This window comes from Medicago sativa, chromosome 4 (genome assembly GCF_051527215.1).
Source record: "Medicago sativa cultivar Bolivia chromosome 4, Bolivia_mono, whole genome shotgun sequence".
In the NCBI taxonomy this organism is placed as follows: domain Eukaryota; kingdom Viridiplantae; phylum Streptophyta; class Magnoliopsida; order Fabales; family Fabaceae; genus Medicago; species Medicago sativa.
In genome coordinates this window covers 59,558,609-59,584,630 of record NC_140752.1, presented here as the reverse complement: position 1 = coordinate 59,584,630, position 26,022 = coordinate 59,558,609, and the positions used below count along the sequence as shown (strand labels likewise).

At 32.6% G+C, this 26,022-nt stretch overlaps 3 protein-coding genes across 4 annotated transcripts; all 3 read right to left on the bottom strand.

The window, feature by feature from the left end:
- Positions 1-1,838: 1,838 nt before the first annotated feature.
- Positions 1,839-5,111, bottom strand: LOC146930307 (serine carboxypeptidase-like). 2 transcript variants are annotated; one of them, XM_085701871.1, is made up of 9 exons: positions 4,647-5,111; positions 4,039-4,210; positions 3,582-3,701; positions 3,326-3,469; positions 3,029-3,179; positions 2,797-2,885; positions 2,443-2,701; positions 2,236-2,369; positions 1,839-2,142 (listed from the first exon to the last, which is right to left on the bottom strand). In XM_085701871.1, the coding sequence occupies exons 1-9, from the start codon at positions 5,039-5,041 to the stop codon at positions 2,053-2,055; spliced, it is 1,554 nt and encodes a 517-aa protein (XP_085557997.1). In that variant the 5' UTR covers positions 5,042-5,111; the 3' UTR covers positions 1,839-2,052. The 2 variants fall into 2 exon arrangements, with proteins under 2 accessions (XP_085557997.1, XP_085557998.1); XM_085701872.1 differs by having other exon boundaries at positions 2,443-2,623; positions 4,647-5,080.
- A 1,847-nt stretch (positions 5,112-6,958) lies between these two features.
- On the bottom strand, positions 6,959-10,782 carry LOC146930306 (serine carboxypeptidase-like). The gene is made up of 9 exons (XM_085701869.1): positions 10,448-10,782; positions 9,538-9,709; positions 9,047-9,166; positions 8,805-8,948; positions 8,363-8,513; positions 8,063-8,151; positions 7,712-7,970; positions 7,305-7,438; positions 6,959-7,199 (listed from the first exon to the last, which is right to left on the bottom strand). The coding sequence occupies exons 1-9, from the start codon at positions 10,771-10,773 to the stop codon at positions 7,098-7,100; spliced, it is 1,497 nt and encodes a 498-aa protein (XP_085557995.1). The 5' UTR covers positions 10,774-10,782; the 3' UTR covers positions 6,959-7,097.
- Positions 10,783-21,821: 11,039 nt separating this feature from the next.
- On the bottom strand, positions 21,822-25,459 carry LOC146930305 (serine carboxypeptidase-like). Its single transcript, XM_085701866.1, has 9 exons — positions 25,061-25,459; positions 24,316-24,487; positions 24,077-24,196; positions 23,830-23,973; positions 23,483-23,633; positions 23,114-23,205; positions 22,762-23,020; positions 22,153-22,286; positions 21,822-22,057 (listed from the first exon to the last, which is right to left on the bottom strand). The coding sequence occupies exons 1-9, from the start codon at positions 25,453-25,455 to the stop codon at positions 21,956-21,958; spliced, it is 1,569 nt and encodes a 522-aa protein (XP_085557992.1). The 5' UTR covers positions 25,456-25,459; the 3' UTR covers positions 21,822-21,955.
- Between the last annotated feature and the right edge of the window lie 563 nt (positions 25,460-26,022).

The following is a 26,022-nucleotide window of genomic DNA, read 5'->3' as shown; positions in this document are numbered from 1 at the left end:
TCAATGTTTTGATTTGAGACACTAAAAGATCCTCTCCATTTTGTATAATAAATGGAGTATGCAATTTGGAGAGAGATAGACACATAAATAGAAATTGGGTCCCACTATTAAGTGGGTCCCACCATCATTATTACTTTTTAGTTTTTCGAAGTTTTTTTTGTGTCTATATCTCTCCAAATGGATGAAATGAAGAGAATACCAAATGGAGAGGATCTTAACTCCTAAAACTTAGTTTTTGATTTGAATTTTATGAGTTTCGTAAAAAAAGATTATGATGAAGACCGAAGATGATGATGGTGAAAAAGATAAACATAGAAAGGAATTGGTGTTATATATAAATAAGATAAATGATTTAAACGGGACAAAAGAAAAGATAAAAGACTCAAGTGTTACAAATAAATAAGATAAAATATTATTCTAGTAATTATGCCTATTTATATCATCTACATAAACATCAATTATGACAACTTCATTTTAGAATGTTTTCTTAAAGACAAATGATATTTGTAAAACCATTTTGAGACATCTCTCTCATTGTGTTCACTCTCTCACCTATTGTTTTGTCCAAAGAAGAGGTAAAAAAAGTTGTCCCAAAAATTTTCACAATATTATTGTCTAAATATCATTATTCTTTCTTAAAAATGGACAAATGGTTTCATTCGCATATCCCAATCATTTGGTAATATTCACTAAGAATTTTATACAAGATGCATTTCAATTGTATATATAAGTACATTAAGAGACATATTCATTTGAATTAATTCATCTCCTTAATAGTCCAAATTGTACGTCTCACAAAATTAAATTCTTCCATGAGTTTTATGTAATCATCCATATAAGTGAACCATACAAATACATTATAACACATTTTTTATAATTGAGTTTTTTTTTTGTTACATAAATTAAGTCTTTCGAGTACTATTAAACTTAACTAAGTATGAAAAAGTGCTTAAATTCATATCACGTGAATATATCTCTTCAAAATCAATTATATCTAATTAGCTTCACATCTTCATATATGCAGACCACAAATCCAAAAACATTTCACTTTAAATAACATGTGTTTTTTGGTGATGGTCGAGATTTGAACTCCGGATATGCCTCCATATAAAATATTTCGTATAATATATCTTTATTATATGAATTATTTGAAGAACTTTATCAAAAGAAAGAAAATCATAATTATTTTGAAGAATCATATAATGGATTTTATTATTAAACACTCTTCCTCACGTCAATTACTTGGTTTCACCATCAATATTGTATGTTGAGAAAAGTGTGGACATTCGTTTGTTCTAAAATTGTTAGAATTGGAGTTAAAAATCGTTTAAAAATAATTTTTAGCTACCGAAGAGATTACTAAATGAGTCTTGTACTATGTCTTTCTATTTAAAATGTTGTGACATTACTCAAAATTATATATGTAGGGTATCAATCACGACATCCTCAATACGCCATGTCCCTACTACATTCTACGATCCATTCTACATGTATCTAAGTCCTATTACATTGTATCATAGTCCTCGTAATAAAATATAGTACTAAGACTACATATGGTACTTGACCACTCTAGTATGATTCAATGACCACTCTAACATGGCACATGACGATTCTTCTTAAACCTAAGGGACAATGATAATATGACTAATCTAAGTATAGAAGGGACACTTGTATTATGAGAACTCTAAATACCGAAAGACCAATTTCTCTAAATGGACAATAAAATTTAGAAGGGACAAAATTACCGTAGGGACAAAAAAGAAATGAGAGAAGTGGCTCGTAAGTGCATTGACGTTGAGCAGGAGAAAGAAAACTTAGAAATGCGTGGAGTTTTGATGTGCTTTGAAAATATACTCTACTATTCAATAGTATTTTACTCTATCTACTATTTCAATTCACACATTCTATGTTCCAACAAAAATCGATACTTGCATACAAGTATACATAGAACCAAAATCTGGAAACATGAATATCACACTATCTATATCAGAGGATGTTTAGATTTTAATCTTGACATAATGGTATCAATTAAGAGACAAATTACACACTTGTCTAGTTAAGTTTTCCTTGCATCCAGTTTACCAACATCTGTAATGCAGCTTTTGGTTGATCCATAGGGACCATATGTCCAGCATCATTCACCTATTGCACAAGACATAAATAAAAGTAACCATAAATGTAATCAACAATGCCACACTCTAGAAAAAAAACACATTCATAGTTCTAAACACTAACCTTTAGAAAAGAAAGAGGTCCATAGCTATTCAACAATCCTGCTTTAGCACCATCAACCAAAAATGGAACTGTTTTCGCCGCCGCAAACTGGTTTCGACCTGACCACTCCATGGCATGAACCCAATTTGAATTCCCTGCCCGATCGATATATTTAGCATATATTTTGAATGAATTGCAAGACATTATAAATTTGGTTGACTTACTCACCAAGCCAATTGCAAAGAAGATCAAATTCTCCAACATATATAAGAACCTTGATTCCTTCCTCAAGAAGTGAAGGAATATCCACTTCATGGTTCTTCATCCAATCTTGCTGCAAAGCATCATACACTATTTTGCTGCATGAAACAAACTCTATGTCCCCAACACCTAAAGCATCCTTAACTGTCTTTTCATTTAGAAGTTTCATCACATTTGAAAAGTCATAACATAAGTCTCCATAACATGTCTTTCTGATGTCATAATGCTACAATTTACAAGATATAATTTAATAAAAAAATCTAACTGAATTGTTATCTAAAATATAAATAAAACAAGTTTTGTCTAGTCTTGATTACTAACATTAATGTTGCCAGCAATGGACAAGATATCATTTGTGATGCCCTCACATTGTTTGAAAGCTAACAAGCAACTTTCTTTACCTCCACTTTCTGACAAATCAAACATAAATCAAAATAGCGTGTATCAGAACATAATCGATTTCTTCAAATTCTACTACGCTATAGAGCTATAGCCGTTATTTGACAGTACTAGTAAAAATGGGTCTGATAAAAATTTAAAAGGTATCTTGTACCGCAAGTTTTTATGGCATCGTGACATTTTGGCATCAACTTGTTGACATCGTCTTGATCTTCCTTTGTAATCAATTTCATATCAAGTGCATACTGCGGGTATGCTAGGTACTGAATTCTTGGATTGGTCATTCCATTGCCAACAGCAAAACCCTGATATTATATTAGAATTAAATTAATCAAAACATACAAGACAACACAATTAATAATCCTTTCAGAATCATAAACAAGGATTTAAACTGTTCTAAATCGATGTTCATGAATTCATTATATAATGTTAATAAGAAATAGGATAAGACCTTGAGGTTTATAATAATTCCTTCTTTATCTTTATTTGCTTGGCGAATTCGTGATGCAAGAGCTGGAGCAAAGTGTCCAGCGTATGATTCTCCAGTAATATAAAAGTCGTTCTTAACGAATTCAGGGTGCTGCTTAAAAAACTCCTGTGATTAAAAAAAAAACTTGGTTAATATCATATATAATTATGCACAACATATGCTTCATATGGCTTCAATTCTTCTAAATTTCTTATCGGGAGAATGTTGCTATATGTACCTGCAAGAAGTCGTACAAGTCATTGCTAATACTGGTTTGATCATGTCGAATATCGCTGTCATCAGAAGTGTAGCTGAAACCTGTCCCAATGGGTTGGTCAATGTAAATAATATTGGATGCCTACAAAATGAGAAAACACCTTATTGATAATGTCAATGAGAAACCATATTTTGGTGTAACAATTTGGTTCTCTTTGTTAACCGACGTCTTTGGTATGAGTCTATATACGAATGTGTCTTATAAAGGTTCATCATCATCAGCAGCAACAGCAGCAGCAACACAACTGTAATTGTGGCCGTATTGGTCCGTATTGGTCACATTTGTCCATATTTTATCGCAATATAAAGGTTTGCAGTATAACCACAACTGCGACGCAATCTCAATCTAGAACCATTGTAAACTCGTGACACATGCTTAATGAGAACGAAGGCATTTCGTAGGAATTGACAGTCATTACCTTATCCCAGCCATAGTCATTCCATACAAGAGATAAGTTATTGGCAATTTTAAAAGGACCGTTCTCATAAAACATAGGTATTGCGCCGCTGCAACCTGGACCTCCAGCCAACCATATCACAACCGGGTCATCATTAGTATTGTTTCTTGATTTAAAGAAATAATAGAACATCCTGTAAAGAAAAAAAAAAGATCAATTGTATTATTTAACCAATTCCTGAAAACCAGTAATTAATACAGTTGTGCAAATAATGAAGTTTAGGAATTATCAAGTCATACTGTGAAATTATATTAGTTGGGGAAATGACTCTCCATTTTTCTCTCTCGTGTTCTTTCATGTGTTTCAAAACTCATCTTTAAACTTTTTATCCTCCAATTTTTCATATCAAAAACCCCTCCACCTTTTATCCTATTGTGGGTCTAGAAGATTGGCTTCATAAGCAAACTCATAATACAAGTTTTAAGATGGTCTGTATGGTGTGATACAGACGCAATATTGCGGTTGTGACAGTGCCTCCAACCGCATCAGCCTGCAATTGCATTGTGATTGTAAATCACAGAAAATTCTGCATCATAATGCGACAACGGTAATGATATTAATTTAGTTACCTAGCAGCTTTGGAATGAGGAAGCGAATAGTATCCAGCATGGTGACCAAGATTTTCAATAGAAAGGCCATCAGAATGACCAAAAAACGAGAATTTTTTCTCCACGATCTTTCCAGGGACAAAATCAACAAAGTTACCACGTATTAACTTAACTGTATCCTTTGGGAATAAGTTAAGGCTTCTGATGAGTTTTTGTGCTCGTTGATTTGGTGAAAAACTTGTTGGATTATGCCGATGATGTGTGATGCGTGAAGTTGCATACAAGGAAGAAAATAAAACGAACAATAACAAAACAGACAGGGAGGTTTCTGAGAATCCCATGTTGTTCTGTCTTGTAAGTTGAAAGAGTGATGCAATGGCAAAGTTTGTATAGCATTGGCTATGCAAAGTAACCATAGAGAGTATTGAAAGGTTTAAGGAATAATATAATTTGGTTTTATAATTCTAAACATTCAAAAATATAGCTAGAAACACTTCTATAGCTGCATTTATATATATGCCCCTATCTATTTTAAATTCCTAAATAAATCCTTCTCATGATACCTAGAGGCCAATTTAGCTCCTTCTCAAGTATATCACTTATTTTTTTGCTAAATTATATTCCCTTTTATATCTTCCTTATGAGTCTAGCAATCAGTGATTAAATCTTCAACACCTCAACTCAAAAGCTAAAAAATAAATTCAGTCAAAATCCAAGAATCAAATGATAATGAAAATAAGGTATGCAAAGTAACACTCCTCACATGGGAATCCTCAAGGATTGACAAACCTTGAGAGCCTAATATTCGCAATGCATTAAAGTTCATAGTTTCAAATTGCAGACGACATAATGTGATCGCCTGATCGGCTACAATAGTGTGGTTGTGACAATGTCCACAACCGCATCAGACCTCAATTCCGATTTGATAGTAAATCATGCATTAAACACATGATTTTTGCTTGCACAACTTGATCATTTTGGGTTCCTCCAAGTTTTTTTCATCCTACTAAAGACCAAAGAGATACAAAAAATATTAAATAAGCACAATTCAAAATACTCACTCAAATGGCATAGTTCCGTAAAGAAATTTTATCAGAATGAGTAAAGAAAGGATATATCAAACAAACTAAATAGAGACAAAATGAAGTAAAGGGAGCAGAAAAAATAATCAGAACAAGTAACACCCTCAGTGACACGAATCGGTAAATAAAAAGGTCATAAAATTAGCATATGAAGATAAGCAATGCCATGCTCCATATGAAAGGAAAAAAGTAAATAAAGGAACAATTTGAATGCTATGAACAAGTAAATAAAGGACTCAACGACACTTTTGACGCCAAATATCGCAACTGTGTAAATTTGGCCTCCCGTTTTGACTGTTTATCTTTTCCTGTTATATAGTTTGTAATCCCTCTAAATTTTCTCCAAAATTATGACATCATTCATTGGAGTGGCCCTAAACTCTCATTACAGCGCAATGCTGTGCAATTAAGTACGAATAAAATCAAAGGATAAAATACCGCACCGTAAGAGGAATGCCAGGACGCTTAGCGTGAATCTGCAAGAAAATCTACTGCGAAATAAGAAGAATGAATTCACAGGTGATATTGAAGAAGAAAATCGTAGAGTGAATTAAATCATATTTAACCGAAGCAAAAAGGATTTAACGAGAGCTTAGACATAATGAAATTTTAAGGAATCTTTGTCTTCAAGTATCTGAAAAGCACATTGCATTTTTATTCTAGAGATGTTGTAGCAGCATTTCACTTTAAAATTGTTGTCCCAAACTAATGATTGATTTTATATCTTCTACTGTTATCACTAACTTGTCGCTAAAGTAAGGAATATTAGAGTTTAGCTAAATCAATCTTCGTTATTATTTTTGATAGTTGAAATGGATATAGTCGCTAGAAACTCACCTACACATGTGGGATGAGTTGAGGTTCAAACCACGGTCATCGCGTCCGGCCTAACAATTTTAGCTTTTCAATCTTTGTTCTTTTTAATTTTGTTTTTTTATTTTTAAAGTAAAAGTCACATAATTGTTGACTACGCAGTTAATATTTTGATTTTTTAAGCGAATGAAACTCCAAAACCTATACAGATCTGTTTCTTTTTTCTTTTCCAGGTGCAGCGCCGTTTCTTATTTATCTCTAATTCTTTATCAACGGTTCTTTTACAATGATCGGATTGGACCAGACGTTGATTTCTAGTTGAACCGGGCAGTCTAATCTGATTTTTATTTCATCCTCAAATATTTTTTTTAATGGCCCTGGGCATAAGCCCCCTTCAATATGTTTTGTTTTGAGAGGAGCATAAAAGTAAACTGAGAGTTTGAAAATAGGAATATAAATTTCACCCTCCAAACATTATACATGAAGTCATGTACACAACAAAGTTGTGATCCTTATCTCAATGTTAGAGGATGTTTTGATTTTAATCTAGACATGATTGTATCAATTGACAGAAAAATCAAATCCTTGTCCTATTCAAGTTCCCATGCATCCAGTTTGCCAACATCTGAAGTGCAGCTTTTGGTTGATCCATAGGGACCATATGTCCTGCCCCATTCACCTGTTACACATCACATAAATCAAATTAGCCTAAAGTTTAATCAACAGTGTCACGTTTAAGAAAAATACATTTATAGTTTATGATTTCACTAACTATATAACTAACCTTTAGAAAAGAGAGAGGTCCATAACTATTCAACAATCCTGCTTTTTTACCATTAACCAAAAATTGAACTGTTTTGGATGCTGCAAATTTCTTTTGACCTGACCACTTCATTGCATGAACCCATTTTGAATTCCCTGGCCAAATGAGAATAAAATAGCAAATTTATTATTGTCACATTCAATAATAATAGTTTCTTCGAGCATAGTTCAGTTGGCAGAAACAATGCATTGTTACATGTTCGAACCCCGGACAACCCACTTATTAACCTTAAAGGTGAATTCTAGCCATTAGACTACTTGATAAAAAAAAAAAATCATATTAATAATTTTATAAGCTAAATTGATCAAGTTGGTGATTCAATGATTTTTCCAATACTAAAACAATTTGAATTCAAGAGGGTCACTTACCAAGCCAATTGCAAATAAAATCAAATTCCCCAGCATATATAAGAACTTTAATTCCATCCTCAAGAAGTTCAGGAATATCCACTTCAAAGTTTCTCATCCAATCTTGCAACATTGCATTATACACTTCTTTGCTACATGAAACAAAATCTATGTCCCCAACACCTAAAGCATCCCTAACTGTCTTTTTGTTTAGAAGTTTCTCTAAATTTGAGAAGTCATAACACAATGATCCTTGACATTTCTTTCTTATGTCATAGTACTGCAATTTCAATTTGCATTTAACTAAACTATAGCTGAAAAATTATTTAAGATAAAATAAATTTTTTTCGGACATGACTACGCAGTACTTACATTAACGTTACCGGCAATGGACAAAATATTATTGATTATCTGTTCACATTGTTGTAAGGCTGAATAGCAACTTTCTCCACCTTTACTCTCTGCCAATTCAAATAAAATAAGTTTGTTATTCACAAATCGCAAAAAATAGCGGTTTGTTCAAATTCTGCCGTACTATATTATCATAGACAACACTTTGTACCAAATAGTGTATTGCAGAACAATATCTTCAAATTCTATCACGTTATAGCCGCGCTATTTGACAATACTAGTAAAAATGGGTGTGATAAGAGTGTATAATGGATCTTGTACCGCAAGTTTTTATGGCAACCTCGCAATCTGGGATCAACTTGTTGATATCAGTTTGATCTTCCTTTGTAATCATTTTGTTATCAAATGCAAACTGAGAGTATGCTTGGTACTGAATTGCTGGATTGGTCAACCCATTACCAATAGCAAAACCCTGTAATTGTATTGGAATCAAATTTAATCAAAACATGCAAGAAAAAAACAAATAACAATCCTATCATAATCATAAACAATGGTTTAAGTTGTCACAAAATTGAAAGTTGCGTTACGATCCTCATTTGTCGAGGTCCAAATGCAGTATTGATAAAGTCCGCAATAGAGACATCAAATGTTATGTATCGTCAATCACGGATTGTAGAAAATAACATTTTTTCAAAATTTGTTACACTATATAAAAATTGTGTTTCTAAATTCATAATATAAAATTAATAGGACATTGTATAACCTTGAGGTTTATAGTAATCCCTTTTTTGCCTTTATTTCCTTGGTGAACCCTAGATGCAAGAGCAGGAACATAGTGTCCAGCATATGATTCTCCAGTAATATAGAAGTCATTCTTAACAAACTTAGGGTGCTGCTTGAAAAACTCCTGTGATTATTATAAATAAAATATTAGTTAATCTAATCATATCGTATATGTGGATTATGCTTCAAGATATTAATTGGGAAAATGATATTTATATATACCTGCAAGAAGTCATACAAATCATTGCTAACACCAGTTTCATCATGTGGAATATCATCTTCATTAGACGTGTAGCTAAAACCTGTCCCAATTGGTTGGTCAACAAAAAGAATATTTGATGCCTACAAAATGAAAAAACACCTTTAGTCATAATGTCAATAATAAAACATATTTGGTGTAACAACTTGATTCTCATTGTCAATCAATGTCTTTGGTTTGCTCTATTTATCAACTTGATTCTCAACTTTATATGATTGATCATAGTTGTGATGTTGTTCTAAATATCTCTAAAATTTACGGTCGGATTTACTATTAAAGTTATTTAGAACAACATCACAACTGAAATTGTGGCTGCATCAGCTAAATTTGTCTATATGTTAACGTATCAAAGTTTGCAATGTAACTACAACTGCAACCGCAATTTAAAACCATTGTAAACTCATATGACACAAAATCAAAACAAAGATATTTCAAAAGAATTGAATGTTATTACCTTGTCCCAACCATAATCATTCCACACAAGAGACAAGTTATTGGCAATTTTAAAAGGACCATTTTCATAAAACAAAGCTAGTTCACTGCTGCAACCTGGACCTCCAGTCAACCATATCACAACTGGGGCATCCTTAGAATTTTTTCTTGATTCAAAGAAAAAATAGAACATCCTGAAATTCAATAAAAAAAAGAAAGAATAAAGTTCAATTCATGACCACAAAATTAAGTCAAATTTTAAATATATAATTTCAAACCACTATTAATATTGGAATGTTGGTTATTAAATTCAAGAATTATCAAGAGTCATTTGTGTAAACATATATGATGATATAATGATTATATCATTATATGTGCATGACGTGTAATATGTTACTTGTAGTACAATGTTATGGTTCCTTAAGATCTATATAGTCACATTGAAAATATCACTACCGACTAATAAAATTATGTAACAGCTAAGTATATTATTCAGAACAAATCGGTACAACAACCTTTTGACCTGGATCTCATCGAACATAAGCATTGCTTTCGGATTCAAACTACTTTAACTCATCACCACATGACATTTTTTTTAACAACTAATTAATTAAATATGGTTTTATAAAAAAAAAAATATATAATCACACTGTTTACATCGTCACTATAGTCCTAACTTCATTTCACAAATTCAGATTCATTGTTGTCACACCTTTGACTCCACACAATAATATATTTTGAATCATTCAATCAAAATTGAAGGAATCGGATTTTGAGTTTTGAAAATACAAGATTTTTAATTGCGGAGTGCATCAAGTGATACATTCACAATATTGCGGACAGAATCAGTCCGCAATTGTGCAATTGTACTATGATTGTAAATCACGTAAAAATCTGTATCGCTACAATAAAAAGAATACAAATTTAATTACCTTGCGGATTTGGAACGAGGAAGCGAATAGTATCCGGCATGGTGACTGAGATCTTCAATAGAAGGACCATCGGAATCGCTGAAAAACGAGAACTTCTTCTCGACAATTTTTCCAGGGACAAAATGATCAATAGAGTGATCACCATGAATTATATTAACTGGATCCTTTGGCAATAAGTTAAAGCTTTTTATAAGCTTTTCAGCTCGTTGGTTTGGTGAAAATTTTGGTGTTGATGGAAAACTTCTATGATGTGTGATGCGAGAAGTTGCGTATGAGGAAGAAAACAAAACGAACAATAACAAAAGAGAGGTTTTAGAGAATCCCATGTTGTTTGTGAAAAATATGAGGCAATGACAATGTTTTTATAGCATTGGTAATACAACGTAGAATTTAGAGAGTTTTGAAAGGGTTAAGGTTATGGTCTACACCACTTTTCAGCTTTTAATATTTGGAATAATTTTCCTTCAAAAAAAAAAAAATTTGGAATAATTTAATTTGGTAGTATAGTTGTAAAGCTGTCAACTTCAATCAATAGTATTTAATTTTATTAAATATAATCATCATTAGTTGACTCTTATTTCCAGATTATAATTTTTTTTAATACTTATTTTTTTATTGTAAAAAACTACTTAACTTTTTTATTGAAAAATTTATTTTTCATATATAAAATGAATATCTGTAAAATGCTATTTTTTTGTTATTAGTATTTTTTCTGAAAAACCCTATATTTTTTGTTACAAGACAAATCCTATTCTGGAGTATTATTTTTTTCACAAAATCCTTTTTTTTTCTTAGAAGACAAATCCTATTTTTCATATGCAAAATCCGGTATTGATAGTGAATATTGCCGTGACGTGCTAATGCATTCAAAAAATACTTGAATTTTTTATTGAGTATTATTTTTTTGACAAAATCCTTTTTTTTTCCTTACAAGACAAATCCTATTTTTCATATGCAAAATCCGGTATTGATAGTGAATATTGCCGTGACGTGCTAATGCATTCAAAAAATACTTGAATTTTTTATTGACAAATTATATATATTTTCATATAAAAAATTATTATCTGCAAAATCCTATTTTTTTAGCATTAGTATTTTTTCTGACAAATACTGTTTTTTTGGTTACTAGACAAATCCTATTTTGGAGTATTGTTTTTTCTTTTTGTTACAAGACAAATTCTATTTTCATCTGCAAAATACGGGTATTGATAGTGAATTTTGCCGTGACGTGCTAAAAGCATTAAATTGGATTGTGAAATTGATGATTTTACTGACCCCGTAATTGGAAAGTTATTTGGTAGTATATCAAAGAATGGCAAATAATTGAACACTAACAATGGCAATAAAGAATTTGAGAGGGAGTAGTAATATTAAGGGGTGTAATAATCATTATAACGAGTAGTCACGTTAATTTCTCAATGTATCGAAGTTTCTACATAGTTTTTGATTGTACATTTTGTTAGTCAAAATAATCATTGATGTTAAAATAATCTTTCAATGTTGATATTAATTATCCTCATATAAAGATTGATATGGCAGTAAGTAAGTACTTATATAGACTGATATAATGTCTGATATGATAATAAATAAGCATATATATTAAGGGAGCGTAAGAGACTTTGGTTGTCGGATCTCGGTAAGAGACTTTGGTTGTCAGATCTCGAACCGAGTTTCTCGAAGATGAAAAGAAAAACTCTTAACTAAGTGACTTCTTGAGAGACATACGGGAGTGTGAGAGACTACTTTTACTTGCAACCTAGATCTATTTTAAAATTTTGATTAATTGGAAGACTATTGGAAATAAAATGAATGTTTTATACAGAAAAGATTAATTTTTAAAATTATAAGTATCTTTTTTGGTTTCAAAGCTAATAAGGAAAAACCAATAAAAAGAAAATTATAATATACGAAACCAAGTAATTGTAAAGTACCCTCTCTATCCAAAATTGTAAGAAAAAATGAGTCAAAATAAGTTGATGTATTTGGTACAAATTTTGAATCAAATACTTTAACTTTTGTTGATCAATTTTTGCTTATATTTTGGGATGGAGGGAGTATGTTATGTCTGGCGGATGAGAGGTGATTATCATGAGATCCAGAAAAGAAGAAGCTTCAAGCTTTGCTAAGAAGTCGACACAACTATTACCTTCACAGAGGGTGTGAGCAAAGAATATGATTCAGTTAAGATTGAGAATGTCATTGATGTTTTGAATCAAAGTAGCATATTTGTGGTATGGAGGAGTTAGCTCCATGAGAATGTTAACGCAATGGAGAGAATCCGAATAGCAAATAACTTCTTGAAGGTTCATCTTACTGGCGAATGAAAGCCCCCAATGAATAGCATGAAGCTCGGTAAGAAGGATTTCAACAACTCCTACAATGTAGCTTGAGAAACCTGAAATCCATGTTCTGGAATGATGTCGTAGTAAACATCTATAACCCACTCTCATGGGATTACCAAGACAACTTCCATTGATATTGATAATTGTGGAGAGATGATTATGTGAGTTTCATTGGACTCGTCCTATTTCTCCAAGACCTATAGGGGATTATCTAGCGGATGAGAGTTGAGTATCATGAGATTCGAAAAGAAAGAAACTTCAAGCTTTGTTAAGAAGTTGACACAACTATTACCTTTACAGAGGGTGTGAGCAATGAATGTGATCCAGTTAAGATTAAGAATATCATTGATTTCTTAAATCAAAGTAGCATATTTGTGGTATTGAGGAGTTTGCTCCGTGAGAACGTTAACGCAATGGAGAGAATCTGAATAGCAAATAACTTCTTGAAGGTTCATATCACTGGCCAACGAAAGCCCTCGATGAATAGCATGAAGCTCAACACACTCCAGCAGCGAAGATGTTGGAACTGATCAAGGTAAGGACAAGCTTGAGGCAATCACGAGGGTCCATATTTTTGAAGAACTCAGCATATATGAAAGCTAGATGATGCAAAATATTCATGGAGGTTGCGTAGTATCTTACGCAATAAAGGAAACACTCATCAAAATATGTTTCGATGATTAAGAATAGATAACATAGGTACAGAGTCATGACAAGTCATCCAAACAAGGATTTTTTTTTTCTTTCGATAGTTGAAGGCATCAAATCCAAGACCATGATATGGATGTGGCATTAACACCGCATTGTTTCAGAAGCCAAGAAAAATTGGCCTTCGTAGTATAAACTCCATTTGAGTTATCAAACCAGATGAAGATATCTTCAATGTTGGGGTTGAAATGAAGTATGAGGTTTTTTATTTCATTAATGACAACTTGGGGCAGGTGAATGTAGAGGATGACAATATTGGGAGATGTTGAGTTGCAAATGTCATTGATTTTTAAAATCAAGATCGTTCGTATACACAAAGGGTACCTTGGTACAAAGTGGGCCAAAGGAGGTCCAGTGGCTATATCGGAATGTGGAGTCTCTAAATCTTAAACGTAGTAAAAGCCATCTCTGAGAACATTTTTAGGTTTAATGATGAAATTCCAAGTAAATGAATCGAAGGTGGTGCGGGAATGAGAGAGGATGTGAGGGCCCAAGGTATATTTATGGGACAAATTGTCAACCGAAAGCTTGTTTGTACCATGGCGAAATTCCACAACAAGCTTGACAAGGAGAGATGCATTGGCATCTCTTGCCATACATATATCGAGGCCGATGGGTCTACTGATTTTTCCCAACTCACTAAATTTAGACATAAGTTATCATAACTCTTCCATATTAACATCCTTGTTGTCATAAATGTTTTTCAGAATCTGAGTAGCCTACATATAGTACGAGGGTATATAAGACCAAATTGAGGTTGCAAGGGCCAACCTTCTGAGGTTTGCACTTTGTCAATGATAAAATTAAAGTCACTTTTTTTTTTCTCTTCCTTTGAGGATCTGAAAACCAAGGAACTTATCTAGAGATGGAGGACTCTTAATGGTGGATATAAAGGTGAGGCAGTTATTCTTTACACGAGGGATACCTGTTGAAGAGAAGGAACTAGACTGAGCAAGTTTGATCTACAATCTTGAAGCCCGACAAAAGGGATAAAAAAGATTAGTAATGAATCTCAATCGAGATTTTTTTTGCCTTAGTGAGAAGGAGGACGCTGTTGGCAATGAAGAGATGAGAAATATGGGGTCCATTTCTTGCAATTTGAATTGGGGGCTTGTTACCATTACTAACTACTTCACATATAAATATGGGAAGCTTTTCCATACATAAGATTAAAAGATAAGGAGAGAGTGAGTCTCCATGCTTGAGATCATGGATCAGTTTAAAAATGGGTATCCAATTACCATTCTAGAGGATAGAACAGAGGAGGAGATAACACAATGCATGATGAGCGTAATAGTTGAATGGGGAAGGCGAAATTAATTCTTTAGGAAGTCCGGATGGACATTGTCAAAGGATTTCTCCAAATCAAGTTTGAAAGCAACATCACCCTTCTTCTTCTTGGACTTCTGCATGTTGTGAATAATTTCCTGCAAAATAACAGCTTTGTCAGCAGTACCCCTACATGGTGGAAAACTACTTTGGTAGAGGAGAATAATAGCGTCAAGGAAGGGTTGAAGGTAGTTAACAAGGACGTTGATTATGATTTTGTACACTATGTTACAGGCTAATGGGTCTCAAATCTTTAAAATTTGTGGGAATTTCAACTTGAGGTAAGTGGGATTTAAGTGTCTTAGAGTTGGTTGGGTCAAAGTAACCCTAGGCAAAGTCATTTTTGACAAGTTTCAAGATGTTATCGCCAACAATGTGCCAATATTGCTTAAAAAAGATGCATTGGAAGCCGTTAGGACCTAATGGAAGGGAATCATGAGTTTCTGTGACTAGTACTTGAAACCTAATGGAATTGGTTTGATTTATATGAAATGAGGCTAACTAGATTGAAATTTTAACCTCGTCTCCCCCTATCAAAATCGTGGTCACCTCTTCTCCCCTTCTCCTTCATTCATGAACAACTTTTCTCTCACTTAGCTAAAAAAAAGCTCATGAACTTTATATGAAAAAATTATAGAAAATAAACTTCTACTCGTTTCTTCAACTTAGAAGCACTATTTCTCAAAGGTTTTGGAATAAGTCCCTCCTATTTTCTTCTTCTTTTTCTACTCATATGAAATTTTCATAGAAAAAATTGGTTTTCTCTCTCTTCTCTCATGGCCGAACCCAAAACCTTTTGATTAAATTCCAAATTTGAATTTTTCCTTTACTCAAGTTTTAGATCAACCTCTTTGATAGAGGAATCTCAAGAAAAAAAAATTAGTTTAGACAATTTTAGAGAAATGAAAACATAAAAAGATTTCATTCATGAGAAAATATTGTTTGAATAGAGTTTGGAATCACCATGAAGTTAGGGTGTTTGTGTATAAAATGTTTTTAAACAAATAATTTTATTTCCTCTCATTTGAAGTGTTGTCCATGGCCTCGATTTTTGGGGCTAAGGTTAGATTTTCAAAGTTTTACTTTGTTATTTGTGATCCAGTGTATGTAAGAAGTTTTTATTACTTTGTTATGAGTGTAGTTTGCCCCTTGGTTCAACTAAGATTTGATGATGTTTATATTTACTCCTATATTTTATTATATAATGTTTTCGTTTAGCTTAGCTACTATTGTAAGACAACTTTTAAATCTAGGTCTTCAATATCTCTTGTGTCATTCCATTGCATAAAATTCTTACTTCTCAAACGCGTTCAGTGATCATTTCTTTTCAAAATTTCCTATTTCAAAGATACCATAAGAATTGTTGACCCTAGACGTAGGTACCTAGTTGCTAGAACCCATTGGGTTATGTGGTGCATTACCGAAGCTAGGAATTAACTGGTTAGTAATTAGCGAAACAAGCACCTAGCTATCCGACTTAAAGTTATAACCTAGTAAGACCATTCTCTTGAAACCCATAGCAAAATAGACGTAGATTAGGGTTGCCCGTTTTTAGAACTACTAAGTAAGCGTAGAGAGAGAGTGTGCTATGAGTGTCCTATAAGATTCATATATGGCCAGACCTAAGGGAACACTGGTCTTCATTTCCTTGGGAAACACTGGAAAGCCAATATAAAGTTTATGTTTCAATTACCTTTGAATTAACAAGACCCCGCACGTAAGGATCACCGTGCGATCAGCAGGTGCAGTTAGCCATCGGAGGGAAAGGCCTAATTAGGTACCCAGTGGCTAAAACCCATTGGGTCAGGTGGTGCCCTACCTATTTAGGAAACTCCCAACAGCCTTATCACTTTTATAGTCATCAAAAGATAAATAAACGCGACATTTAGATTATGTATTATCCAACAACAAATTTAAAGAGGGGATTCGAAAAATCCTAACCGCTGCTTACTTTTCTGCAACCAAAACAGGTAAATTCACTCTGTTGCAAACAGATAAAAATTGCAACTATCTTTTATACCGTCAAAACTTACAAAAATAAGTAACAAGAATTGTTCGGACGAAAGGACAATCTCTATGGATACGATACTCTACTTATCACTTTATTACTTGATGAAAACGACTGGTACACTTTCCATTTTGCAATTACACTAATCCGACGCAGCAAGCATCAAAGATCAAAAGTAAAAGGAGGTAATTTCACTTCCAAAGGTAATTGTGGGGGTTATATCTTAAACAACCAAGGTTGAAGTTTCTCAAACAATCAAGGTTGAAGGGGATCAAACTGAGGTCATAGCAAAAAGATTTCTTGTGCAATAAGATCAAATGATTACATGCTAGCTTGATAAAAAAACGATTTCGTGTGCAAGAAGATCAAAAGAGTGCATGCTAGCTTGATTTGAATACCTAGGGATCATCCAATTTAAAGGAGCTTAAAGATTTGAGGCTTTCAACTCTTTATTTAGTGTATAAGATTTAGAATCGTGGTGATTCATAAATTGAAGTTACCTTTATAATCAACTCTTGTAAACATTTTTAACATTCTAGTGGAAGTTTGTTGAAGAGACGTTTTCTTCGACGAAGAGAGGATGTAACTATAGCAAGGATGATTATGGAACATCTATAATTCCGGTGTTCTCTTTCCCTTACTCTTTAATTTCTGAAAATTTATTTTGATATATGATGATGATAGATTATGTTAATTACTATATTCTTTGTGATTACTATATTTCAAGATCTTTGTTGAGATTAACACTTTTATTAATTCAATCACCTTTCATATTAGAGATTAACTTGTTGATGATCTTACCACATATGTCAAAGTTGTTTAGTTTCTTGTGATAGTTATTTCTTGTTTAATGTTAGGATTGGTTTTACATTGGTATTGGTTTTGTAGATTATATCGTGTATTAATAGTTGACTGATTAATAACAGTTCAAGTGTGAATCTCTATGAATTTCGGTTGTATCATTTCTTATTCTATTATCGTTGAAACTATTGCATAACCTGATATAGTCATTCGATTTCAAAAGATTTTTGTAAAACGATGCTTTCAATTTTTTATTTTTTATTTTTGGAAAAAAGGGATAACCTATTCACCCTCCTCTAGCTTATAGTTGTTATCATAATATCGGCCAACAAGTGGCATCAAGATCCTGGTATCTTCGGTCATTGTTTAATCAACAGAAGAGTTGATATGAACAAACAAGGGTCTTAAAGGGGAGCACAATACAGCTCCTGTCTTTGACGGTGACAATTATGACTACTGAAAATAATGCATGAGCGTGTGCATATCCAATCGGTTGATATGGATGATTAGGACGTCGTTGTCAATAGTCGGTTTGAAATGCAAATAGATGTCGATGGTGTCATGCAAAACAAGCTTAAATTCGGTGATAAAAATAAAGTCCAATACGATTTGGAAGCGAGGAACATACTTATCTCCACCTTAGGCGTAAATGAGAATCACTCGATTTCAAATTGTAAATTGGCTAAATCAATGTGGGACGCTTTGGAAATTATGAGTTTTTCATATGGAAGAAGATGAAACCATCTCTTCCATGACCTTGGTAAAACAATTTTAGACCAAGATTGTACTAATAAAGTGTTGAGGTTTATGACTAGGGAATGACAACCAAAGATGATCGCCATCATAGAGTCTCAAAATCTCCGCACAATATACATCACCATCCTATTTGGAAAGCTCAAGGAGAATGAACATGAAATCACAAGGTTGAAAACTAGTGAGGAAAATGTTAAGAAGAAAGAAGAAAATCCATTGCGTTCAAGGCCTCTTCAACTCTTCGTCCATGGCTAAATACTTAGTGCAATAGAATAATGACACTGATGAGGAGGTGGAATTATTTGTGCACCAGTATCATACATGCATTCAAAAGAATGGTTTGAAACATAGTGACAAAAACTTACTGACTTTAGGAAGGCTTCACTCAAGGGAGGAAAATTTGGGAAGGAGGAGAAAGTTCTTTTTTTTTTTTGTCAAGTAGCCTAGTGGCTAGAACTCACACAATTAAATGCAGTGGCGGAGGTAGTGGGGGGGCCTTTAGGGGCCATGGTCCCCCCTACATTTGCAATAAAAAAAAATTATATGCTACAATTAACTAGGTTAAAATGTTTAGCAAGGTATGTATTAGGTGATGGTCCCCCCAATTAATCTAATTAATATGTCGATTTTTTCTATTAAAAAATGTAATTTTTTTACCATGATACTAGATTAATTAACAACTAGTATCATTAGTTTTATACTTTATATTATTTCAAATTATCTCAAATTTCGTAAAATATATTGATATGGTCCTCCCCATAACAAATTTTAAGTCAACACTTGTATGTTGACTATTTAAAATTTAAGTCAACACTTGTATGTTGACTATTTTTTTGAATAGCACTTGTATGTTGACTATACTTACAGATTAATTCCTCTCATACTAAATATAGTTATAAATTGTCCACAAGTTCTAGCTTAACTGACAGAATTTTCAAAAATTGTTTGGTCGGACGCAATGATCGGGGTTCGAACCCCGTCCTATATTTATGTGCGTGAGTTTATAATAATTTCGTCAATTCCTCTATCTAAAAAGAAAATATTAGTTTAGGGTTTCTTATATACCTTTTGCATTTAAACAATCATTTTTTAATCAAATTATGCTCCATATACTCGGTCCCCCTAGCTTTAAATTCCTGCCTTCGACCCTGATTAAATGTGGAGAAGTGGGGTGTCCGGGGTTCGAAGCCCGGCCCCTGCATATAATATGCAATATCCCTACCAACTGAGCTAAGCTCAAGAGGATGAAGGAGGAGAAAGTTCTAAATTGCTACGAGTGTGGAAATGTCTGTCACTTAAGGAATGAATGTCCAGAACTGGACAAACCTAAAGGAAAATCCAACTCCTTTGAAAAATCAAGAGGAAGAAGATCCTACATTGCATGGGAGGACGATGATACATCATTTGCACCAAATGACTCACAAAGTGATGAAGTTGTACATCTGTGTTTCATTGGCCACAAGAAAAATCGAAATGAGTTAACTTACTTCGACACCGGTTCCAAATTTAATTCTTCCTATGAGGAGTTGCAACAGGCTCTAGTTGATATGCATGGTGATGCATGTGATGAATACTTTTAAGAAATTAAGTGCCAATTAATTGGACGCCGGACTCTTGCAACTCAAAAATGAATTTGAATTCTAGAAAAATGACCATGCATCTATGGTTAATGAGCATGTTGTCATGCCTTTAGTTGAGCCACCTAAGCTTAATCCACCCAAATATGACTCAAGTTGGATTAATTTCGCTTGCTGTGAAACTTGTCCAAGTCTAAATGAAGAGAAAATCTCTAACCCTTAAATTAGAACAAGTCTGAAAGGGCCATATGATATTTTCTATGAAGTCAAAGGATAAAATGACTCCCTTTAGGAAACCTTGTAAAAAAGTACTCTTGTGTTAATAAAAATGATGATAACAAATCTCATGGACACAATATTAGGTGTTGTCGCTATTGTGGAAGATTCGGTCATACCACACATCATTGTCATATTAGGGAGGTTGATGTTTTTAAGGGGATAATGATTCGAGTACCCAAATTTTTTTATCGTATCAAGGATCCCAAGGACCCAACTACAGTTAGGGGCCTAAAGGCTACAAATTTATTAGTGCAAAAATTGCCTTACAACCATAAAAGGAATTGCACATTTTGGGTTGTTCTACGCACTCGATTGATGATGTATCCGCTATTCCCTAACACCATATGGGAGAAATAGGGCTACATCTCAAAAGTCACGTATCAATTTTGAAGATCCTGTGTTTTTACTTACTCCCAAAAGTTTGGGAAAGGTTATTTTTGTTTCTTGCGTGTTATAGGAACATTGAGCATAAGTCAAGTTGAGGAAGATGCTTCATAATAAGCTCCTCGAAAATGAGAAAATCATTAGTTGAAGTGTGTTGAAGGCGTACAAGAGGATGTCAAACCATTAACCTCACCATTGACTTATCACGTTTGGATCGTCACGATAGATCACTCGAACATTGCTCTTGTAGCATCGAGCAAAAAGGAGTAAGTTCTTGGTGTTATGTAATCAATTTCCATAATGAGTTAATACATGCTCTGGTACACTATGTTAAATGAGTTACATCTTATTTCTCTACTTGTCAAAATTTCTTTTCAAAATTCAAGGATAATTTCTTTTCAAAATTTCATATTTCAAGGGTTTTACTCAATACTTACATTGCTTTGCATGAATTGAATCGATTCATACTCTTAGACTTTTTGAAATAAATTCCAACAAACACTCATCCTAACTATTTTCAATTACTGCCTAAAAAAACTATTTTCAATTATTCAGACCTACAACCATATTTACTGTGATTATTTGTTAAAGTTTTTGCTGAGAAGACGCCACGTGTCCCAAATAAGGGGTCATAATCGCAACTTTTTGTAAAGATAAGGGGTCAAAAAGCATATTTCCCATATGTTTGGGGTCAAAAGAGCATATTTTCCAAAACATGGGGGTCACTTTTGTCATTTTTTTAATCGGGGTCAATATCACAACATTTTAAAACTTAAAGGGCAAAAAGTTCAGTTAAGCCTTGTTTTTATATCTTATATTTCTCTCATTAACTAGTTTGTATAGTAAGCAATAATAGAGTTTAGCTAAATTAACCTTTTGATATTTTCATCTTTTATTTTTTTTAAAGTAAAAAATGCCAATTGCGCATTACAAAGTTTGTTTTTATATGAACCGAATGATTTGTCAAAACCTGTATCAAGTCATTTTGTTTTATCAGTCTAAACTTGTTTATACAAATTATCTCCTATAAATTATACTAACAACACATATTTTAACATAATTGTTCTTTTCTGTTGATCGACCGGTTTCCAATTGAAACGGTCATCCGGTCTGATTTTAATATCATTGGTTTCATCTTAATATGATTTTTTTCTTCTTCCATGTTGAATGGTCAGGTGAACATAGAGAAAGAATTTGAGAATAAGAATATTATTTTCACCCTCCAAATATCATACAAAAAGGAAAGTACACAATAATGTTGGGATCACATAAGTTAGAGGATGTTTTGATTTTAATCTAGACATGATTGAATCAATTGAAAGAAAAATTAAATGCTTGTCCCGTTGAGGTTCCCTTGCATCCAGTTTGCCAACATCTGAAGTGCAGCTTTTGGTTGATCCATAGGGACCATATGTCCTGCCCCATTCACCTGTTACACATCACATAAATCAAATTAACCTAAAATTGAATCAACAATGTCACGCTCAAGAAAAATACATTTATAGTAAGTTATCAATAACTAACCTTTAGAAAAGAGAGAGGTCCATAGCTGTTCAACAATCCTGCTTGTGTGCCATCAACTACAAATTGAACTGTTTTCGACGCCGCAAACTGTTTTTGACCTGACCACTCCATTGCATGAACCCAATTCGAATTCCCTGCCCAAGAACAAAATAACAAAACACGTACAAATATTCGAATGAGTAAACCATCAATTTAGTTCATAAACTGTAAACATGTTCAATAAAAATAACAAAATTTTAAAAGATATACAAATTTAAAAAATCTCAATTACATCAATTGCGGACAAATAATTTCAAAAAAATTAAATAAAAAAATGATCTAAAACAGTTAATATTTTTCTAATCTTGAATCTCATCGAATATCTTAAGATATTAACAATTTTTGATGAGGTATATTAATAGTAAAAGCTTAACCGTACAACCTCAAAGGACAACGTTCAATATCAATCAAGGACCATATGCGGCATTTTAGTCGTGCCCAATTGGATTCAATTTTCAAATCATAAATCGACAATATCCTATAACTTTAGGGGCTAAAATTGGTGATTCAATTTTTACATTGCTAAAATAATTTGGTTTCAAAAGAATTAAGTAGACTAGAATCACTCACCAAGCCAATTGCAAATAAGATCAAATTCCCCGGCATATATAAGAACTTTGATTCCATCTTCAAGAAGTTCAGGAATATCAACTTCAAAGTTTTGCATCCAATCTTGTACCATAGCATTATGCACATCTTTGCTGCATGAAACAAACTCTATGTCCCCAACACCTAAAGCATCCTTAACTGTCTTCTTGTTCATAAGTGTCTCCACATTTGAGAAGTCATAACACAATGGTCCTTGACATTTCTTTCTTATGTCATAGTACTGCAATTCACAATATTTCAATTTAATTTAATTAAACTATAACTAAAAAATTATTTAAAATCAAAGAATTTTAGTTCAGTCATGATAGCTTACATTAATGTCATCGCCAGCATAGGACAAGATATCAGTGAATATCTGTTGACATTGATTTAAGGCTGATAAGCAACTTTCTCCACCTTCACTCTCTGATAATCAAACACAAATTAACAAATATCACTGAGACAAACAATATAAAGATTAATTACTAGCTAGTGAAAAAAAAAATAGCGGTTTGTTCAAATTTTGCTACGTTGTCTTATCATACCATCGTTTTGGCCTCTAAATAACATATTTAATAACAATAGCGATTTTTTCAAATTCTATTACGCTATAGTCGCGCTATTTAACAATACTAGTAAAAAGAAAAAACAATACTAGTAAAATGGAATGTGATTATTTAAAGAGTGTTATGGGATTTTGTACCGCAAGATTTTGTGGCTTCTACACACTGTGGGATCAACTTGTTGATATCAGCTTGTTCTTCCTTTGTAATCAATTTGTTATCTAATGCAAACTGTGTGTATGCTGGGTACTGAATTTCAGGGTTGGTCAATCCATTACCAATAGCAAAACCCTAACATTGTATTAGAAAATAATTTATTAAAATGCGCATGAAAAAATAACTAATAATTCTTTTATGATTTGTTGAAATTTCGCTATGCTTTTTGTTGAAATAAGTTATCAAAACGCGAATGAAAAAAACAACTAATAATCCATTACCAATAGCAAAACCCTATCATTGTTTTTTTATAATCGATATTTAACCAAACCTTGAGATTTATAATAATCCCTTGGCTGTCTTTGTTTCCTTTGTGTACCCTAGAGGCAAGAGCAGGAACATAGTGTCCAGCATATGATTCTCCAGTAATATAGAAGTCATTCTTAACGAACTCAGAATGTTGCTTGAAAAATTCCTGTGATAATTATATATGTATATAAAAGCGTAGGTTAATCTCAAATATAATTTATACACATGTGATTTTAAATTTCTAATTGAGAAAATAATTGTATATATACCTGCAAGAAGTCGTACAAGTCATTGCTAACACCAGTTTCATCATGTGGAATATCATCTTCATTTGAAGTGTAGCTAAAACCTGTCCCAATTGGTTGGTCGACAAAAAGAATATTTGATGCCTACAAAATGAGAAATTAAACACCTTAGTCATGAATGTCAATTAAATAACAAATTTGGTGTAACAAATTATTTTCATTGTTAACCAATGTCTCTATATGTAAACATGTATATTAATTACCTGGTCCCAACCATAGTCATTCCATACAAGAGACAAATCATCAGCAATATGAAAAGGACCATTTTCATAAAACAAAGCTAGTTCACTGCTGCAACCTGGACCTCCAGTTAACCATATCACAACTGGGGCATCCTTAGAATTTTTTCTTGATTCAAAGAAAAAATAGAACAACCTACAATTGAATAAAAAAAAAGGTCAATTTATCACCACATAGTATATTAAGGCAAATTTTGAATTCATATAGCATTAATAAAAAAATGAGAACCTAAGTAACAAAATACAAGTCAAAGAGATTAAAAAAAAAAAATATTTCTTGTTTGACTAGTTAAGAGAAATAAAAAATAAAGAGTAAATCAATATATATAACACCTAAGTATAATCAAACAAAAGCAGTACAACAATCTTTTGACCTAGATCTCATCAACAAAAACAATGTTTTTGGTTGCAACTTTCACCCACCACCAAATAACATTTGATTTTATCAACTATTTAATAATAAATCGTATTATCAAAATATTCACACAATTTATATCATCACCAACTCCTAACTTCATTTCAAGAATTCAGATTTACTTTATTCATATATTCGGCTTCATACATTCTTATCGTTGGAATGAATAAGATTTTAAATTTGAAAAGTTTATAAATCACGTGAAAATCAGCATGGCAACGTCGTAGCAATAAGATTTTTTTTTTTAAGAAGTTAAATTAGCTCACCCAAATTACAATAACAATATTAATTTACCTTGAAGAGTTGGAACGAGGAAGCGAATAGTATCCAGCATGGTGACCAAGATCTTCAATAGAAGGACCATCAGAATCACTAAAAAACGAGAACTTCTTCTCGACGATCTTTCCGGGGAGAAAATGATCAACAAAATGATCACCATGTATTACATTAACTGATTCCTTTGGGAATAAGTTGAAGCTTCTTATAAGCTTTTCAGCTTGTTGATTTGGTGAAAATGTTGTTGATGGAAAGCGTGCATGATTTATGATGCGAGAAGTCGCATAAGAGACAGAAAATAAAATGAAGAACAAAAAAAGAGGCAAAGAGGTTTTGGAGAATCCCATGTTGTTTGTTCTTGTTTGTGAAAAAAGTGAGGCAATGGGAATGTTTTTATAGCATTCAGAGAACATTCAAACGGTCTTCACAACTTTTCAACTTTTGGGTATATTTTAACAATTGAGTCAAAACAAGTAATTTAATAAGGTGTGTATGTTAATATAAAAATTTAATAAAGACTTTTCTATCGTAATTAACTTGCATAGTATTCATCATTACTTTACTCCTAATTTCAGATTATTACTTCTGCAGTCCTACACTATTGGTTGCATTTGACATTTTTAGACAAATTAATATAAGAAAAATGATATATAAATAAATAAATTAAGAAGATGATTTTAATCAATTATCTATATATTAACTATATTGGTATATTTCTATAATCATAAATGTAACGTGGTACACATAACAAAATAATTGAAAAATAAAATGACATTTTTTTGTGACAATCGTTTTTATTATGAGACAAATTATGGAACATAGAGTTTATTTTTTTATTGACAAATCCTATTTTGAGAGAGTGTATTGATAGTGAATTTTGCTGTGACGTGCTCGAGCATTCAATTTGGATACTGAAATTGATGTTTTTAGTGGACTCCGTAATTTGAAAGACATTGGTATGGTGCAATAAATATCATTAA

Bases quoted from the DNA above. Each gene is read 5' to 3' on its own strand.
- LOC146930307 (XM_085701871.1), bottom strand. From the start codon at position 5,041: ATGGTTACTTTGCATAGCCAATGCTATACAAACTTTGCCATTGCATCA. The intron at 3,180-3,325 runs GTCTTATCCTAT...ATATAATATCAG, and splicing joins GAATTATTATAAACCTCAAG to GGTTTTGCTGTTGGCAATGG. The intron at 2,143-2,235 runs GTTAGTGTTTAG...CTTGTGCAATAG, and splicing joins GACCTCTTTCTTTTCTAAAG to GTGAATGATGCTGGACATAT.
- LOC146930306 (XM_085701869.1), bottom strand. From the start codon at position 10,773: ATGGGATTCTCTAAAACCTCTCTTTTGTTATTGTTCGTTTTGTTTTCT. The intron at 8,949-9,046 runs GTATATATAAAT...TAATAATCACAG, and splicing joins ATTTGTATGACTTCTTGCAG to GAGTTTTTCAAGCAGCACCC. The intron at 8,152-8,362 runs GTACAAGATCCA...TTGAATTGGCAG, and splicing joins GGTTGCCATAAAAACTTGCG to AGAGTAAAGGTGGAGAAAGT.
- LOC146930305 (XM_085701866.1), bottom strand. From the start codon at position 25,455: ATGTTCTCTGAATGCTATAAAAACATTCCCATTGCCTCACTTTTTTCA. The intron at 24,197-24,315 runs GTAATTAATATA...CTCATTTTGTAG, and splicing joins ATGACTATGGTTGGGACCAG to GCATCAAATATTCTTTTTGT. The intron at 22,287-22,761 runs GTGAGTGATTCT...GTTCTTGGGCAG, and splicing joins TCTTATTTGCAATTGGCTTG to GGAATTCGAATTGGGTTCAT.